This window comes from Spermophilus citellus (assembly GCF_964194105.1).
Source record: "Spermophilus citellus genome assembly, chromosome: 3".
Lineage (NCBI taxonomy): Eukaryota > Metazoa > Chordata > Mammalia > Rodentia > Sciuridae > Spermophilus > Spermophilus citellus.
In genome coordinates, this window is record NC_138184.1 from 214,878,823 (window position 1) to 214,897,951 (window position 19,129).

A 19,129-nucleotide genomic window follows, 5' to 3' on the forward strand; every position below is an offset into this window, starting at 1 on the left:
AGCCAGAGGGGTTTTAAAAGACCTTCAGACAATCTTGTAGTCTTCAAAGACTGCATGGAAGGAAAGAGAAGATATATCATATTTTTTTTTAAGTTGATGGTAATTACAGTAGAATTGTGTGGGACGGGGAAAAGATGGAAATGCATGGGGGAGGAGGGAGCAGTGCCTTTTATACAAACATCCTTTGAATCTGTAAAATAAATTATACAGGTGAACACAGAAGTTCATGCTACTTGCTGGAAGCAATAAGGATCAAATTTTGTGGAACTCGCATTCCACAAATCTCCAGGTAGCCTGCCTCCTTCTCTCTGGGCTATCACGTTCTGTTGTACATCTTGGTAGCCCTTAAAAACTGGTGGCATGGTCTCAGATAGATTCTTGCAGGAGACAGACAGATACATGGATTCCATCAGCTTCTTCCAGGGGAGCTGCCCAACTGCCAGCAGGGCACAGGTGATTTGCTCACTCATCCTCTTGGCCCATCTACCAGGCTCAAACAGCAGTTTCAAGGTCTTCATGGCCAAGGATCTTATAGTTTTGGCGGCTTTCGAGGTAAGCAGCCAACTCTGGGTCCCCAGCCTGCTGTGCTCTGTCTTGAGGCGTCTTACCCTAGAGGTAGCAGTGAGAAGGAGAGAGACACAAACACTTGGAGTGAGACAAAATGCATATGTTATCAGAGAAACAGAGCTACCCCCCACCCAGGGGGGAGGGGGTTACTCACTAATAAGGATCTTCCCATGTTTGCCCTGTTCCAGTTTACAAGACACTCTCAAATCTATTATCTTATCATGAGCATTATATCCAACATGTGAGATTGGCAAGTTAAAGAGTTTATCATTTTTGAGAGGTTAAACCTCGGAAAACAGGTCTGCAGAGTTTTATAGAGAGAGAAACAGAGAGAGTGGCCCGGTGACTGTAGGGACACAGACCCTTTTTAGAAAGGGAGAGATAAAGCAGCATTAAAAAACAGGAAGTGAGCACTCTTATTTCTAGTTTAGATTCTATTAAACTCTAGGAACTGACATGCTGAAGCTGAGAGGAAGGGCTACTCACAAGTAATCTGAAAGGTTTTCTTTGCTGGTTTCAGTCTTCAGTTAAGTTCTGCCCAATTTATAATTAACTACCTGAATTGCTTCAAAATGAATTAATTTCTGAATATAAAATGATGGATATTGATTAAGGGAATCTTGGAAAAGTAAAAAAAAAAAAAAGCATAAATAATAAAGTAAAAATCACCAATCATTGCACTAAAATAGGAAAACCAGTTTCCATCTTCCATAAGTTATTTTTATCATTTTCTATACCTCTATGCATAATTTTCTTTATAAAAATAAAACCACACTTTGCCTATATGCTGTTATATAACTTTTTCACTTAATAATACATCATGATTTTATGTCATTACATCTTCAAAATATTTTAAATTATTACATAATTTCTTATAGCCTACTATAATGCTTTTTGTATATCTGTATATATACACCAAGCATTTGTATTTATGTTTGAATTTTTTTTTTTTTGTACCAGGGATTGAAAACAGGGGTGTTTAACTACTGAGACAAATCCCCAGCCCTTTTTAAATATATTTTATTTAAAGACAGGGTCTTGCTAAGTTTCTTAGGACCTTACTAAGCTACTGAGGCTTTGAACTTGTGATCCTTCTGCTTCAGCCTCCCAAGCCACTGGGATTACAGATGTGCACCACCATATCTGGCTGTTTGAGAATTTTTTAAATGAGTCTGGTGAGTACAAGTCTGCACTAAAGGGAGGCAGTGTGTCTATTTTTTCAAATGCCTACTTAATGTCCCTTGAAGTTTTCTAAACTTTTGTTCAATTATATTATTTTACCTATTTAAAAAGTCATATCAAGTTCTAAGGAAAAGGTACATTCATGATCATTATACCAAAGAAATGGTTCCATGTATAAATGCACATGACTTAAACAATTATTAAAGGCTGGGCACAGTGATGTATGCCTGTAATCCCAGCGGCTTGGGAGGCTGAGGCAGGAGGATCAAAAGTTCAAAGCCAGCCTCAGCAACTTAGTGAGGCTCTAAGCAACTCAGCAAAACCCTGTCTCAAAAAAAAGGGCTGGGGATTGGCTCAGTGGTTAAGTGCCCCTGAGTTCAATCCCTGGTACCAATAATAATAAGAATAATAATCAGTAAAGAGTTTCATCTTTGTCTTCATCTCAGGTACCCCAGTGAGTACCGCAGGCCTCACTCAACCTGCTCCAAGTAGCATACAAAGGTATGTAAGTAGAGGATTTAAGAACAGCAATGATGGCTCAGGAATCATTCTAAAACTTTAGAATTTAGCATTTAACCACTAGCTTAAGGTTCCCATAGTAATTCCTGTTCCATTTAGTGGGACTCCAAATTGATTTTTAAGGAACTTTTCTCTAATAAGAGAAATTCCTGAGACATTACTTCTTCCTAAATAATTCTAGGAGAAGATCAAGTTGTAATTATCATGTTCGTGTTCTAGAACTATGTTCTAGCATTAAGTTATAGAATGCCCAAATTAAAGATCCTTAAAAGGAAAGAACAAGAGCTGTATTACTTACCCTAGAACATAATGTGGAGTGAAAACTCATGTTATACAATATGGCATATATAGTATCACTTCACCCAATTTAAAAGAAATGGAGGAAAAATAGACAGACATATAAAGAGAGATCACTAAAGTTTTATTGGATTCGGGTCTAGGTTGTGGGATCCTTAGTGATTTTTGCTTTTGTTGTGTGTGTGTGTGTGTGTGTGTGTGTGTGTGTGTTTTCTATAGTATTAGTTTTCTGTGTGAGAATGTTCTATATTTATAGTCATAAAAATAATGAAGTTATTTGCATTTTGAAAAAGCACACATATACAAGACACAAAATTAGAAGAAATCCCAGAGAACCTTGAGTCCACTTAACTGATGAAGAAAATAGAAAAATAAAAAGGGCAACCTGCTCACAGGCCAAGTCTCCTGAGTCCCAGTTTGTCCTTTATTTCATGTGTCTCCTATCTTTTCTTTTTTCTTTTTTAATAATTAAGTAGAAACTAGCCTTTGTGTGATAGATGGGCAGCTAACCTGCATGTTCTGAGTGGCCCCAGGCCAACCCCACCCAACAGGGACTGGTCTAATCCTGCCTACAATGTGCATGCTCCTCAGGTAGATTAACCATCAAAGCCTCTGATACAAAGGTCATCTGGAGAGAGTATCCTATTGAGCAATTATCTGCCATTTGAAATAACATACTGAATTGGCTAGCCAGATGAGTAACTGACCAGCTAGAAACCGGGACACAGCTCAAGTGTATTTGAAATGCTTAAAGCAGAATTGATGCAGCAAGAGGGCAAGAATGCTGGTGTGTTGCCAGGGAACTGCAGGATTCCTAACAACCCAACCAGCTCAGAATGGAAAGAGGTCTACTCAGGAGACTGTTATTTCACAATGCCTGCTGAAGTCTGAGCAATTTCTAGGGAAAAAACTGCACATATGCAGTCTCTTTACTTATATAAGCCTAGTGGAGCTGAAATCATTGATTAAACTTCTAAGTTAAATATGTGTCATGGCTACAGTTAGTTACTCAAAATCCAAATTACTCAGTGCTTGCTTAATGAAAGCCTCATCTATACATTAAAATTCTTCTCTGCAACTCTAGGGTAGTGGTTGGCCATTCCTTGGAGTCTACCCAGGGTACTTTAAAACTCTCAGAGCTTATCAGGATTCTTTATAGGGTTGATCTTCTGTAGAAACACCACCCCCCCAGGCTCAGTCCAAGTTCAACTCTATTAAACTTCAACTGTGCCTTTACTTCATCTCTCCACCCTTTCTCTTCGGTGTTCTCACTACCTTCAAGATACCCATACACTCTAAATCCAGATTTATATAATTTTGGCTGCAAAGAAATCCATCACATTTCAAGCTACACTGCCTCAGGGTGAGGCAACAAAACAGATTATACAAACTGAGCATGAAAACCAACTTTGTTGTCACATCATCCTTCTGGGAAAGTAGGGTATTCCGTCACCAAATGAAAAAACAACAACTCTTTGAATGCTCAAAGAGTAAGTCCAAGGGCACACTCAACTTCCTTTAAGTTTCAGTTTCTGTACCAACAGTAATTCCTGCCCTATCTAATTTCTAGATTAACTTTTAGGGAATACTATAAAGACACAAATGGAAAGAAATTTTCAAAAATGAAAGAAAAATAGAGAACCTCAGAAATACAGCAGATTTAAGACTGTAACCATCTCAAAGCTGGGAACCAAGCTCCAAAGAGTCAACAGGTAATCACTTTGGCATCCATGTAAGGAGCCATATAAAGAACAGATTTTAAATGGCATCGGATTCAGTACTGAAAGAGAAATCCCAAAGGAACTTCTCATTATCCAGGCCAAGGTTTTTGAACATAGTCCTGACCCCTTTCCTGGGGCTTTGGATCTCCCCTCCCCACAATTTGCCTGCTGGAGTTCAACAAACAACCCCCAAGTCCCAAGGCCAGCATGTTGAGAGGTTTATAAAGTGCCACAGGCCGCAACACCCGCCCTTTGTGCTTATGCATTTAAAATGCACTTTCTCTAAAGGAAGCACTCTATTTTTTCCTCCTTTTTCCAAAGCCCCAGGCACTTCCATAAGCACAGAAAGGATGCCTGTGCTAGGGGCTCCAGCAAAGGCAACAGTGGCCCCGATCCCAAGGGAGGGAGGATGTTTGCACTCGCTCATCCAGTTACCTTGGAGTCCGTCATTCTCAGAGATGCTCCTGCATCCACCAGAAGCTGGCACACAGCCCGGTTCCGCTGGCAGGCAGCCTTATGCAGGGCAGTCTCACCCCTAAATCAAAGATGAAATGGGAAGCACTCATAAAGGCGTTGGGGACAGGCTTGGGGGTGGAGGGGGGGGGCAGAATGGTGAAGGGAATTATCCTACCCCCTACCATGCTGCTGCTGTCCTGTGCTCCTCAGCCTTTTCCCCTGAGGGCAGCTGAGATCAGGGCTGTGGGAAGTTCCTGGGAAGGTGATCGAGGCGGTGCCTAAAATTTGACTTTCTCATTGATTGACCATCATATCATATCTAGCTCCAGCCTCTTTTCTAAACATTATTGGTAAACTAGGCTTAGTGATTTTTTGTTTGTTAGTTTTTTAAAATTTTCTATACTGCTTGACTTAGCATATGCTTGATGGCGTTATCAAATAGTTCATAGCAGCACAATTCACAATAGCTAGACTGTGGAACCAACCTAGATGCCCTTCAATAGATGAATGGATAAAAAAAAATGTGGCATTTATACACGATGGAGTATTACTCTGCACTAAAAAATGACAAAATCATGGAATTTGCAGGGAAATGGATGGCACTAGAGCAGATTATGCTAAGTGAAGCTAGCCAATCCCTAAAAAATAAATGCCAAATGTCATCTTTGATATAAGGAGAGCAACTAAGAACAGAATAGGGAGGAAGAGCATGAGAAGAAGATCACCATTAAACAGGGTCGAGAGGGGGGAGGGAAAGAGAGAGAGAAGGGAAATTGCATGGTAAAGGAAGGAGACCCTCATTGTTATACAAAATTACATATAAGAGGAAGTGAGGGGAAAGGGAAAAAAAACAAGAGAGAGAAATGAATTACAGTAGATGGGGTAGAGAGAGAAGATGGGAGGAGAGGGGAGGGGAAGGGAGGGGAGGGGGGATAGTAGAGGATAGGAAGGGCATCAGAATACAACATACACTAGTATGGCAGTATGTAAAAAAGTGGATGTGGAACCGATGTGAATCTGCAATATGTATATGGGGTAAAAATGGGAGTTCATAATCTGCTTGAATCAAATGTATGAAATATGATATGTCAAGAGCTTTGTAATATTTTGAACAACTAATAATAAAAAATAAAATAAAAAGAATAATTGCATAGATTTGTCTGCACACCAAAATAATTCCCTCTGTGTCTCTGGGCAGAGCATGAAAGGTACTGGGTGGAGTGCCCAGGGAGCAGCATCAAAGGCCACCACTTTTCTGTGGCATCTCAGAATAATTGATTGACTCTACTTGGCCTTCAAAAGAATATCTCCAGAAAACCTGACTTGAAAGAACCAGATTGGCCTCCACTCTGCTCAGGCCACTTTGAGTTCTGTGTGAGTGGCAGGCAGAAGGAAGGGCAGCCTCAGAAGGTATGTGGGAGGCTCAGTGAGACTTTCAGGGGCCCAAGATCTCCAAGCAGGAAGCAGGCCTAAGACCAGCCTCTGGGAGGGCATAGTGATAGACTTGTTTCCATCTGTGAAAGGCAGTCTAGGGAGGAATATATTCCCATTCTGAGTTCCAAAGTAAAAAGATGCTTAATGCCATAGAGTTTCATTTTAAAAAAAAATCAAATGCAACCCATAGAAAAGGCAAACTGGGGCTAGTGGCAGCAGAACTCACAACAGTGCCACAGGGACATGCTGTATACCAGCTCTACAGAGCAATGGTGGCTTCTAGTAACTCACAGCTGATACCCCGCCCCCTGGCCCTCCATTCTAGTCAATCCCACTTTTGCTCTCTACCTATTTAGCTGCTCATCAACTAATTCTCTCCAATCCCACTCATCTTTATTCTACCAGGTTTACATAAAGAGAGGTAAATGTATTTATTGATGATTCTCAGCAGTTCAAGATGCTCCCGTGTGAAAATATCTTGTTTCTAGGAAGCTCTCATTGATGACTAGCATTGTCTATGCATGTAGTCATGATGACATATCATCAATTTTTATCATAAATTTTTTATTCAGATTAGCCCTGCCTACACAGTTATAAATACAGTTGATAGTGGACTTTTAATCAATGAAATTAAAATTACCTCAAATGCCTTATAGATTTTAGTCTTCTCCTAGAAATATTCTGAAGAAAATAATCTAGTCTATGCAATGAAAGGCAACACTCACGTTTCACTGTCTGCCATGTCCAATAGTTCAGAAGGTCCTAGACAAGAAGAAAGCAAGATGCAGATCAAAAATAAGCTCCAAACTAAACATTAACAGGGAAACTATAATCACAGAATTAAAATGCCATAGAAAGGTGAATTTTAAAGGAGTCATTTAGTGATAGGAATAATAAGACAAAAAGAAAACAAACAAAAAAATAATTCTTCTACCTCTTGATCACTGATCTCCCAATCAATCCCTTATCCTTCAGCCTGGAGCCCCCTTTCCTACACAAAGTCCCCCAAGACCCCACTGCACATATTGCATTAAACACCCTGCCTACATGACCTCTCTTTTCACATGCTGACCCTGTGGCTCATACTTGAGCTGAGAAGTACGACTTATCATCTAACTTGGGACCATCCAAGGTCAATGGGGATATGGCATTATTTCACTAAGCACGAGACTTGAGTAAGTATTTTCAAATTACCTACTGATTTGCCTCTCAATCTAGACTCCGGCAAATTTGTGGAAGATTTAGCCAGTGCTTTCCCCATCACTGTGTCCTTCTTAATACCCAACATAGAGTCTGGTGAATGAATGAATAAACATGGCAGGAAGTACCAAATACAGTTTTAGGTACTGGGAATGTTACAATCCTTGGGATTTGTCTTTGTATTGGTGGAGATCATTATTATTGCAAATTAACTTACTTTGCATAATGTAAGAAATTTGGGGGGAAGACATTCTAAGTTTCTAACCATGAATTTGCCAAAGAAATGACTGTGATATCATTGAATTTCTAAGTTTTGTTCATCCCGGAGCTAAATCATCTTGACCTCATCGCTTTCACATCTACTCTTCACTGGAGAGAGGTGAATCTGTTTTTTTAAGGAACACTGGGGATGCTACACAGAGCCTCGGGCATGCTATCTAGGTAAGCACTCTACTGCTGAGCCACATCCCAGTAGCCTCCTCCTGGTTTCTCCCTCTCTCCTTCCCTTACTCCCTCCACTTTTTACTTTTTATTTTAGTTGACAAGTAGACTTCCTAACAGGTCTCTGCTTGGCATGTAACTGCATGAAGAAAGTGTTATTTAAAAATAAAATGGTCTTTTATCACCTGGAATTCCAAGTTTCCGTCTATCATCTACTGTTCATTCCCAAGTACATGATGAAGTTTACAGCCTTCCACTGGAAACAACCCTTCCTTCATTGGTTCTTTAAGTTTCATTTATTCACGTCAGCTGAACTCATAAGGGCACAACTGATGGTGCATTTCTCAGATTTCTAAATCTGGGAGCTTGATCCCTGACTCTCCCTACCCACAACAGCCTTTCTTTTTCTAATTTCATACCCAGACCCAACACATTTTTCAAAGCCCCTCTGAAAAGGTGATCTGTGATCTCAGAACTCCCATGATACTTCCTTGGTTCTACCCTGTGACTCAAATTTCCTTGTCAAATGTTATGCCTTATCTCTTAAATTATTCTAAATCTCTTGAGGATCAAAATGCTTTTATTATTTTTGTATCCACCATGTACCTTATATGAATGAGTCAACAAACATCTAACTCAATCATCTTTTTTAACGTTTGAGAATATTCTTTTTTTAGTGGTTCTTTTCATGAGAGATGACAGTAGAATACATTTTGATATAATTACACAGCATGGAATATATTTTATTCTAATTGGAATCACATTCTTATGGATGTACAAATGGTGGGATTCACGGTGGTGTACTTCTGTTCCTTACTTCTATGATTCTGATGAAATAAGAATGATAATCCTTCTCCCTCCACCTCATACACACATCCAAAGCAGACTAGGCAGAGACTAGGACTGAGGCTCCTGGCACTGCCCCTCTTGGTTTAAACTCTCAGTTCCAACACATACTAGATGTTGGACAAGTTTGTAATGCCTTGGTTGTCACACATGCAAAGCTGAATTAATATTAATCTCAAAGGCTGTTGGGAGGTTTCCTGAGTCATTATGCATAATATGCATATAACAGTGTCCTGCCCACCATAAGTACCACTTAGAGTTTAGATAGTGATAACTTTCCTGTTCCCTGTCATATACAGCTGATCACATCAATCAAATGGGACATCAGTGTAGGAAGATGACACAGAGGACCACTTCACTCCCACTTGCATTTGAAGCCACTCAAGCTCTAGGCCAGAGAACCAAGCACTCCACGCCTTTTCAGTTGCAGACAAGGCATCCTCCTTCTGAGGATCTCCAGATACCTTCAGCAAACCTTTAAATCCTATCACTGTGGAAGGAACTCCAGGAACACAAAGAGCCTGGCCTCACCAGTAGCTAGGCCCCCATCATGACTGCTAATTGTACCCAACTGAGGCAACAGAGGCCTCTTTATGCAGCACTTTCTCCTTTATGCAGCACTTCCTGTCAATCAGAGCTGCATCCACCATGGGTCCAGTGACCCCCAGGGTCCATGCTTCTATGCATGGGAGGGAACATGAAATATTTTAATTCATTAACAACAAGGGTTTGACAATCTAAGGGTGGGGACAAGGAAAAGAAGGGACATTGTGCCTCACCATATCTGAACAGGATAAAAACAGAATCATTAAAAGTGCAGCCAACTCAGTTATTCCAATGCTGATTTTCTAGTTTGTGCTTCTGGCATGCCTGTGGCCAGAGAAGAGGTACAGACACTGAAACAGACACTTGCTCTTAATTAACATCTAAAGAAACTCTAGTTAAAGGGTTGGGGTATGACTTGGAATGACTAATTTATTTAACCCCAAAGTCCTTTCTCCTTCCATTAACACAATTCCAAAACTTTTTTTTTTTTCTTTTAAGTGCGGGGATCAAACCCAGTCCCCAGGGCCCATGCATGCTAGGCAGGCACTCTACCATTGAGCTCCATCCCCAGCCCACTAGAACATTTTGTGCACTGGCAGGCAAATGACCAATGAAGAAGGGGAAAGGTGGCAGCCAGCTCATTACAAATGGCAGTGGGGAGCTGCTTTTAATAGAACAGGTACATTTTCTCATCATTTTGTGAGCCTGCTTTCAAAGGCCTATGTTTCCATTGTGCTAGCAAGAATGGGGCTGCACAGTAAGCCTTAAGAAGAGTGGCTGCCAGGTGTATCCCAATACAAGGTGTGCCATCCCTCTTGGTTTGTTCTGCACTGACAAATAATCAGTTTAGAACCATGCTCTAAACTAGCCGGTGCTGTTTAGTCACCTTGCTGCAAGATTTGGAAGGGGGTGGTCAGAGAGCTGGAACATAATAAACAAAGGTCACAAGAATTTTCTTGAAGGATAAAATGTATTAAAAAAAATAGCACCTAAACCAGGTGTGGTAGCACACGCCTGTGATTCCAGTGGCTCAGGAGGCTGAGAAAGCAGGATTGCAAGTTCTAAGACAGCCTCGGCAACTTAGCAAGACCCTGTCTCAAAATTAAAAATGAAAAAGGGCTGGGGATATGGCTTAGTGGTTAAGTATCTCTGGGTTCAATTCCTGGTACCAAAAACAACAACAACAACAACAAAATAGCTCCTAAGATTTTTGGAAAGTTGGGTCTCACTAATTAAAAAGGACAAAAAAGAAAAAAAAAGAGAAAAAAAATAAAGACTGATTTTCTTCAATGTATACAACAAGCACATGCAGCTTCTCTGCCTTCTGTTTATTTGTATCTCATGTCTTTTGCTAGAATAAGGAATCCGGAAGACATATGCATGGGTTTGGATTAATAACCTAACCTCATGATGCTTCTGTTTTTACCATCTGTCAAATGGAAATTAAATGTGCTAATACATTTAGCATCTAGCTCAATAAACTTTAGTGTAATGAGTGCTGTAGATTTTTTTCCTCCAAAGTGTCTGGGACAATTAATTTTTTAAAATGAATGATTGTCATGTTTAAATCATACTAGATCCCAGACCACATGTTTTTCCTCAGAGAACTATTCATAACTGAAACATGGATTAAAAGGACTGGACCGTGTGGGAAATCGTCTGGAAAGTAAAGAACAATCTCGTAAGGGGACATATACATCAGTATGCAGGCGAAGTCTGAAGAACATGAAAGGAGGCAAAACTTCAAAATCTTTCAAAATGAGAAGCAAGCATGGTGGTAAGTGGTCAAGCTCTCCTAACTGCAAGGACTCAGTCCCTGGGCTCTTCCCTGGGCCACGCTGTTCCTTGCTGGTGCAACTCTGACTCTATCATCCATATTGCATTTGTGTTATATTCGACGTGCCTTTTGTACCACGCATTCTTTAATTTGCTTCCCACACCAATGCATCCAAATCCCCTTTGCTATTCCTTCCACCTCCCCATAGCCTCTCTCCCTTCCTCCCTCTCTCAGGACTCATTTCCCATTAGTCTCCCTGACACTGCCAGCAGACCATTCCAAATCCTCCTCTGCCCAGAGACAAAGGCTGCACAGATGTGGGGAGAGCTGGCACTGGGAATGCTAACAGCACTGTCATTCCGGCCCAGCAGGAAAGTGGTCCTTTCTCTCTGGGACCAGAGGCAGAAAAGGGGGGGGGGTGTTTAAAAAAAAAAAGAAAAAAGAAAGATTGAAGGCAGAAAAAGAGGGAAGACAAAATAACCCATTGAAATCAAAAAGGAAATGCATGAGTGAGATTTCTATCAGGAAAAACAGTGGGGGGTAATGGGGTAGGCCTGGGGAGAATAAAAACAAAAGAGCCAAATGCATAGGGCATAGTGGAACAAAACAACACAAAAGTCTCTTGGAGGGGTAAACTAGGGGGAGGGAGCCCGCAAAAATGATGGCTGAAAGGAGGTGAAAAGTGGGAACCACCATGGGGAATCTCAGCATCCTTAGCCTCTGCCCTGTCTCTGGAATGGTTAGCTGTCTTCCTTCTGGGTTCTCTTTTCAACCCTCTAAATGCCCAGATTCCAGTTTTTCATAAAGGAAAGCTGCGCGCTGTATGTGTGAGAGAAGAAGGCCAAAGGAAGAGGCCCCTGTGGCTTTTTCAGAACAAACCACACATCTCACTTCCTGTGGTCCTCAGCCAGTTTGAAAGAGCCTTAGAAGAGAAATATACTGTGGATCCTCCTGTCAGGGAAGACAACCATCTCCCACAACTCTTGTTCAGCAGGTGTTTTCTTGATCCTGAACCACACTCCTTACCCTAAATGCCCACTGAAGAAGCAGGCACAGCAGAGGGGGAGGTGCGATGCCCCGAGCCTTGTACAAGGTGAGGGCCACAGGAGTGTCACTTATGAACCTTGAAAGGGACCCATGGAATCCACGGGAAGCAAAGGCACCTTTTGTCAGGTCTTTCAACATATTTTGGATTTATAATATCTGAAGCTGCAGGAAAGACATGGGCCAGCATGGACCAAATTGTAAAAAATAAAAAGAGATCCAGAGATTTGCTGCATTCAGGAACTAGGAGTGTGTTCTCTGGATCTTTGGCATGGCATAAAGATTTCATTTATTTAGTTTTTTTTTTTTTTATTATTTACATGGATTCAAACTGATCAGACTTACCTACTGCAAATCTGTTGCTTATTTTTAAATATGATACCATAGTCTGGTCAACAATCCTAAATGGCTTCTGGAAGCCCTTTAGAAAAGGCACTGCCACTTTGGTTAGGCCAGGGTAATTCTGAAGTTATCATCAGTACTAAGGAAAGACTATTTCAATCAGCAGAGATCCCATTAAAAGTGATTACAGAGTAGAGATAGGGTAAGGTTTTCATTTACTTGTTCCTGATTTCAAGAACGGGATAATTTAAAGGGGCTTCTATAATTTAAAAGAGATGAATGGTTCTGCGAAGGTAGTATTCAATTTCAAAATGCACAGGTTAATATACATTGTATCAGCAATAAAAGATGTTAAAAAATGAGCATTTAGCTCTTGCAGAACCAGATGAATTTGACTACCAAAAGATTTCACATTCAAAATTTTAAAAAAATTTCACATTCCTATTCTTAAGTGAATAGAAATGATGAAATGGATGATTTTTTAAAAATTGGTAATGTGTATCAGATTGATAAAAATGCATTTTAACAAAGATCAATTGCAAATGAATTTTCATTACTTGACTATAATAGTAAAGTTTAAAAATGCCATCTACCAAAAATGTAGTGATTCTTGGACTGCCAATTGGAAGATTTAAGTTCAATCAGAAGAGATCTATTTACTTCACTATCTCCAGTCTTTCTCCTGGGCATCTCCTGACCCACTGGAGATTTTGATGGGTCAGGAAATATCTGAGACCTCTGGAACTCTTTCCTGTGAATGAAGTTAGATAATGACTGGGAATCTTGAGTCTTTTTTCTTTTTCTCTTGAGCATAAACATTAAACCAATTAACAAACTCTTACCAAAGCACTAATCTGCTACTATCTATAATCTGAATTTGGGTGCCAATTAAGTAGGCCACATGTTCACTATCAGCTCTCAAAGTCTTCCAGGATCTCAGTGGATCTTATGTCCTCAGACACATTGAGCTTCCACATCTTCTCCTTTCAATTAGCCTAGCCAAGCAGACCCCACCCACAACACCCTGGGCACCCCCAACTCCCCCTTTTTCCTATTCTTTATTCCTAGAAATACTGTAAGCATGAGAAACTAACATAACAATAGAGACTTGATATTCACTGTCTTTATTAATGCTTCTAACAAGCTCTTAGAGACAGGTGCTCTAGGCCAAATCCAGCAGAGGATCTAACACCAAATTATTGCTCAAAATCCCAGTTAGAAAATGTTCTGGGAGGTGAGTATGGCTAGCCACAGAGGACAAAGGAGTACCAGGCGTTTCAAGGAAAATAAAGCATGACTTAAAAAGATGAATGGGATTCCAACAGAAGAAACTGAGAAACTACAAAGATTTTTTTTAAAAAAATCAGAGTCATAAATCCTCAGAATGATCAACTACAAATATGGATTAGGTAGCTGATCCCAATCAGTTAATTTACAAAAAAAAAAAAGTTTTTAGAAAAATAAAACACATTATGCCAGACTGCATTTAATTTTGTCCTTTACTTTTTAAATATTAATGATCCAATAATAGCCTATATGGGGCTCCAAATGATGATGGCTTCTATTAATTGCTTGGTTAGGATGACCCACAACTATCAGTGATCTGTAAGCCTGGCTGCTTCAAATAAGCTGGGAGAGTCAGTTAAAATGGGATTAGCAGTCTTTCTCCCATTGTGAAGACAGCCTGGGTGAATGCCAATTTAGAAGATGCCTCTACTTCATGCAGGAGTGGTCTTTGGTAAGTTCTTGTGCCTACTCACCATGGTCCAGGATATATTTCACAATCTCCCCGTTGCCGGTTTTGGCTGCGTAGTGAAGCAGTGAACAGTGGTCTGGTCCCTGAATTAGCAGACTGCCTCCATTTTTATAGCTTTCTATTAGCTGAAAGGGAGAAGCATGGAAAGAGGCTCAGGTAGAATCCAGAACAAGAACAGCTAAGTCCTCATAAAATAAGACTCACGTAGCAACCTGCAAATGTTTCTAGCCTCAGAGGACATAGAAAAAAGTCAAAGAGATGAAGTGGATTTTTGGACTGTGATATTACTCACATAGATGGCTGGTGTCTCACCTGGCTCTGGTGAAGGTCTGTGGTATTCAATGATCCAAGGAAACTGAAACTTTCTCAATTACTGTTATCCTTCCTCTTCTAAGCTCTAGTCTCTGTCCCATGGGAGTGAGGGGTAAAGACAGCAAAAACTTCCCTTCCCTAGGTTGGCTCAGCACTCTTTCAAGGGAGAGAATAGTTATTGCTATAAGTAGAAAGAGAGCATGGCTGATAGCTAAGCTGCTTTCCTGTGTCCTTTAGCTTTTCTTCAATTTAAAGAACCTGACTACCAAATAGAAGAGCTGCTTCTCATTTTCCTGAAGACAAGCATTTACACGCACACATGCATACACCACTGTGTATGGCTCCCTTGCTCATCCAGACCTGCAGCCTGGCCTGATGCCTTCTGAGGATCATCCAGTACATACCCAAAAAGGCTAGAGATGATCCATGGGATGAAAACTGAAATGATGAAGAGAAGGATGTATTTATTTCTGTGGGAGGAAAGACTGGGAGTGGGGGGAAACAATTTGGCCGACTGAGAGTAAGGTGGCTACAGGAGGAGGTAGTCTAGGTTCATGAAGGATAGAACATTGTAGAAAGTGCAAATAGGGTCCTGTTCTCCAAATGGCAGCATATTTGAACAAGAAGAGCTTTCGTGACATTTCTAAAGGGCAATTAGAAGGTCATAAGCAGGGAATACAGAAACAAAGCTGAACGTGACTCAGTCATTGGTCTACAGGCCTTTCAGGCAACTCAGAAGACAGAGGTGTAAAAAATTATAGTGATAGAGGGGGATACTATGAGGATAGCAGAGGCCCACCAGGTGACCACAAAGCACTGGATACAAAAGGAGCCCTGCAATCCTGCCGAGAAAATAGATGAAGAAGAATAGCTGAATGGAGGCCAAGGACTCATGGGAATCTCCATCCCTAAACTGTAGGGCAAGAGGATGGGGAGAAGTAGCCAACATTCCTCTCATGACCCGACAGAATCCTGCTCTGCCCAACTGCAATGGCACCCTTTCCTTGGGGACAGATCCAGAAAGGATGGATGCAGTACAGACCCAACCAGATCCAGTTGCCCAGCAGCTTTGACCCTGTCTTTCTAAGGGCTTTTAGACACTGGGAATCTTTAGTGAGCCGTGGGCATCCTATGCAGCCCAGCTGTTCAGGAGCTGTATGACAGCCCTCCCCCTGAGCGGCTCCTGGGATCTTCTATTCCCTAGTCCTTCTCTCCTTCTCTCTCCTAAAAATATGCACATACACACAACAACCAGTTTAATACTTAATTTGCACTGTACTTTCTATGCATAAGAGAGAAACATAAAATTGAGAAGAATGAGAAAAAAGGTACAAAAGAAAAAGACTAAAAAGAAAAAAACAACTTCAGTCACTGTATTTCATCTCTCTGTAAATAAGTTGTTATTAGGTTACTTTTTAGCCATCTAGGACATCATTATAATGTAGAATGCAGAAAGACATCCAGCTGGACATAGTGATTTTCTATATTTCAAATTACTCTCTGCTAATTACTGAAAATGTGTGGTGATATCCAAGGACCTGGAATGTTGGCTGCCTACACTAAAAGCACACAGAAGATCAAATGAAAGGGTTTCGGATGTACGGTGCTTGTGCTTTGCAAAATGTCCCGCCGAGAGGTTCTCCAGGGGCGAGGATGCACCTTGCTCTCCTCTTTACTTCCCATAGGGCCTACCGGAAGTCCTTGCAGGAGCATAGGATGGTGCTGGTTCACTGCTGGGAAAGGCAATGAACGCACAGGTACACTGCTCAGGGGGGCACTTCTCCCCTGGGTACCCATAGAGTGACACTATGATCTGGACAACAGCACAGGCAATACCATTTTCATAATTATGTGCACACACATGGCAATTGGCCAATAGGTTTACAACCTTCTATTACTCTGCTAGTAACCTGTTGATGTAAAAATGTCTTACAGGTAGGCCTTGATTTATCTGATATAAGTACTTTAAAAAACAATGGTGGTGCTTCTCAGTTTTCTTCTAAGGCATGTGGGTAGTCAATCTGACCTGGAACTTTCCTACTCTGTTGATGGGTAAGGCACAGCCTCTACCTGAGGCAGATGCCACTACATACAGCAGGTCAGTGCTGCTGATGTTACACAGGGACATATGACATGGGTCCCCATGCCTGAAAATGATATGAGACCAGATAGACATTTTAGAACACTCATAGACTACATTAAACAAGACATATTTTTATCCCCACCATTTTTAGCTGTTAAAAAAATGATAAACACTGTAAAATGAGTAAAATAGCTAACATTTTTGAGCCCTTTCTATCTAGTACAGACCATCATGACAATATTACTTGCATGATAACATTCAATCCTCACAGCAAACCAAAAAAAAAGGGGCAATATTATTGTCCTGTTTTATGGATGAAGAAATTGAGGCACAGAGGGAATTCAATAATGGCTCAAAACCCCATGAGTAATGAACAGTAGGGCCAAGATCTGAACTCAGGCAGGCAGCCTGACTTCAGGATTTATAGTCCCTCCCGAGGCAGCGCTGACCATTTCCTTCCTTAGAACTAAATTCACCAGAAAAAAAAATGGGCACAAATAAGATGTTCAAAATGGACCAGTCAATCTTTAGGCTAAGTATGATCCACAAAGCCTCAAACTGTAACAACAGAAGATGTGAGTGTCACAGGGGTCACTCCCAGAGAATGCATTTGTGGGTATTGCCCAGGTTATTCTTTAAAACGGATTCATTTCAATATCTGTCTGAAAAGAAATCCTTTACTTTCTCAAATGTCAGCTTCTACAGAGCAGGAACTCTGGGCACTGTGGCCCTGTCCCTGGGTGTATGGTTCATTGTAATGAATTCAGGCAAATCCCAGGGCATTTTCCCACAGACCCTCTGCTGTTGGGAATGAAGAGAGACTCTGAGGGCTCCCCTCTCTCTGTGCTCTGTTCTCAACAATATCCTCCCTCCTTCTCAACCCATGCAGGCAGCGGGGAGATGGTCCATAAGCAGGATCTTGAAAATTTGGTGAACAATATCATTTTTTGAAAATTCTTAATGAATCACCTAATTTGCAAAGAGAGATATCTTACCTTCATAAGATCACCAGCTATTACTGCCTGCAAAATTGCTGTGAAAGACAAAACAGAGATGTCCATTAGTAGAAGGCCCTCTCTTTAAAATCCTACAGAAGGTTGGGTGCATATTTTGAAAGGGCAGTCTATGGTAGTCTATGGGGAGAACCTAGAGAAGGAGAAGCATCCCGAAGGCTGAAACTTAGTCAAACAGATGAAGGTCCTCTCTTTCAGCCCTTCCCTGCCCAGGAACCAATCCCATGCATCATTCTAGAGCCCTTAGGAGACCCGCTCCAGTCCTGGTCCAGCAAAGATGGCATGAAATTTAGAGTTTCACGGACTGGATTCAAATCTTAGCTCTGACACCAAGGAGCTGCGGAACAGTGGGTGAATTATTTTAACCACCTGAGCCTCAGTTTCCACAAATGCAAAGGAGAAAGTCTTAACTTTATGGGAGGCTAAAAGGATTCATGAAGCCCTACGGATGTTCCTAACTAGCCACGGGTGCCGAGGAAGTGTCTTATCATGACTGTGGCTAGACCCTTATTTCTAGTTCCTTCTCCTTAGCTCTTTTGAAGTTGAAGTAATCACCTGTCATTTTGATTGTATATTTCATAATGATAAAAGCTCACTGCTATAGATAGTAACATGATTAGAGGAAACCATTCTATTTTAATTGTGTCTAATGATTTATGCACATCATGTGGGGTATGGAAAGGAAATAAGAAAACATGATTGACAAAAGCGGAAAACTATATGTGTGTCTGATGATAATTATCATTCTCAAAAGAAACTATTTACACCAGGATGGATATGGTCCTTTTAGATAAATAATATATCAATTATGAAACTACTAAAAAATAGATTTTCAGGTTTTGAAGTCACAAAATTTTATAAGAAAAATAATGTAAATTTATTTTGCAAAGTGATATTTTATTCTTCTTGCTTGAGTAATTTCTCAGGTAGAGTTAACCAAAAGTGAAGTACTATGCAACAAAGTACATGAAGCCGTGGCTGCTGCTGAGCAGAGTCCGAGGCTTTTCTATGGCTCACTGTCGACTCCTGGGTGAGTAGATGCAAAGGGCCATGTGAAACTCACTCAGGGGCACAGGACTGAGCATCTGTCTTTAGTGGAAGCCTTGATAAATTTGGTGATGAGGAGGGCAAGTTGAAAACAGATAGAAGGAGGATGCATGGAAGACAATGGAAAACCCATCTGAAACCATCTGAGGGTTTCTTTCCATATTCCTATAAATTCAGCACATGGCAGATGTGAACCAATTAGCTGCTGAATTGACTGAAAAGAAGGCAAAGAAAGGAAAGGAGTGGGAAGGGAGAGATGTGAAAATAATACAGAAGGAATAAGATAGGTCAAAAGAACTTGGGGCTGGGATTGTGGCTCAGCAGTAGAGTGCTCGCCTAGCATGGGCAGGACCTGGGTTCGATTCTTAGCACCACATAAAAATAAAGGCATTGTGTTGTGTCCATCTACAAAAAAGATTAAAAAAAGAAAAAAGAACCTAAGAAACATCCTGTCTCACTCTTTGTTTTACAAGTGGGGACATTGGCAATCTGAAGTTAAGTGACTCTCTTGGGGCACAGAGCAAGTAGAGGCCCAGTCAGCATCAC

At 40.9% G+C, this 19,129-nt stretch overlaps 1 protein-coding gene across 2 annotated transcripts in view; it reads right to left on the reverse strand.

Annotated features, from left to right (window-relative positions):
• Nucleotides 1-206: 206 nt before the first annotated feature.
• The window catches only part of DGKI (diacylglycerol kinase iota), a gene marked incomplete at its 5' end in the record, with an annotated part of 420,328 nt that continues 401,405 nt past the window's right edge, over nucleotides 207-19,129 (reverse strand). For both annotated transcript variants that reach the window (XM_081286431.1, XM_081286430.1), the window contains 5 exons: nucleotides 207-609; nucleotides 4,722-4,821; nucleotides 6,902-6,938; nucleotides 14,133-14,253; nucleotides 17,519-17,556. In XM_081286431.1, coding sequence (XP_081142557.1) covers nucleotides 493-609; nucleotides 4,722-4,821; nucleotides 6,902-6,938; nucleotides 14,133-14,253; nucleotides 17,519-17,556 — 413 coding nt within the window. In that variant the 3' untranslated portion in view covers nucleotides 207-492. The remainder of the gene's footprint in view (nucleotides 610-4,721; nucleotides 4,822-6,901; nucleotides 6,939-14,132; nucleotides 14,254-17,518; nucleotides 17,557-19,129) is intronic.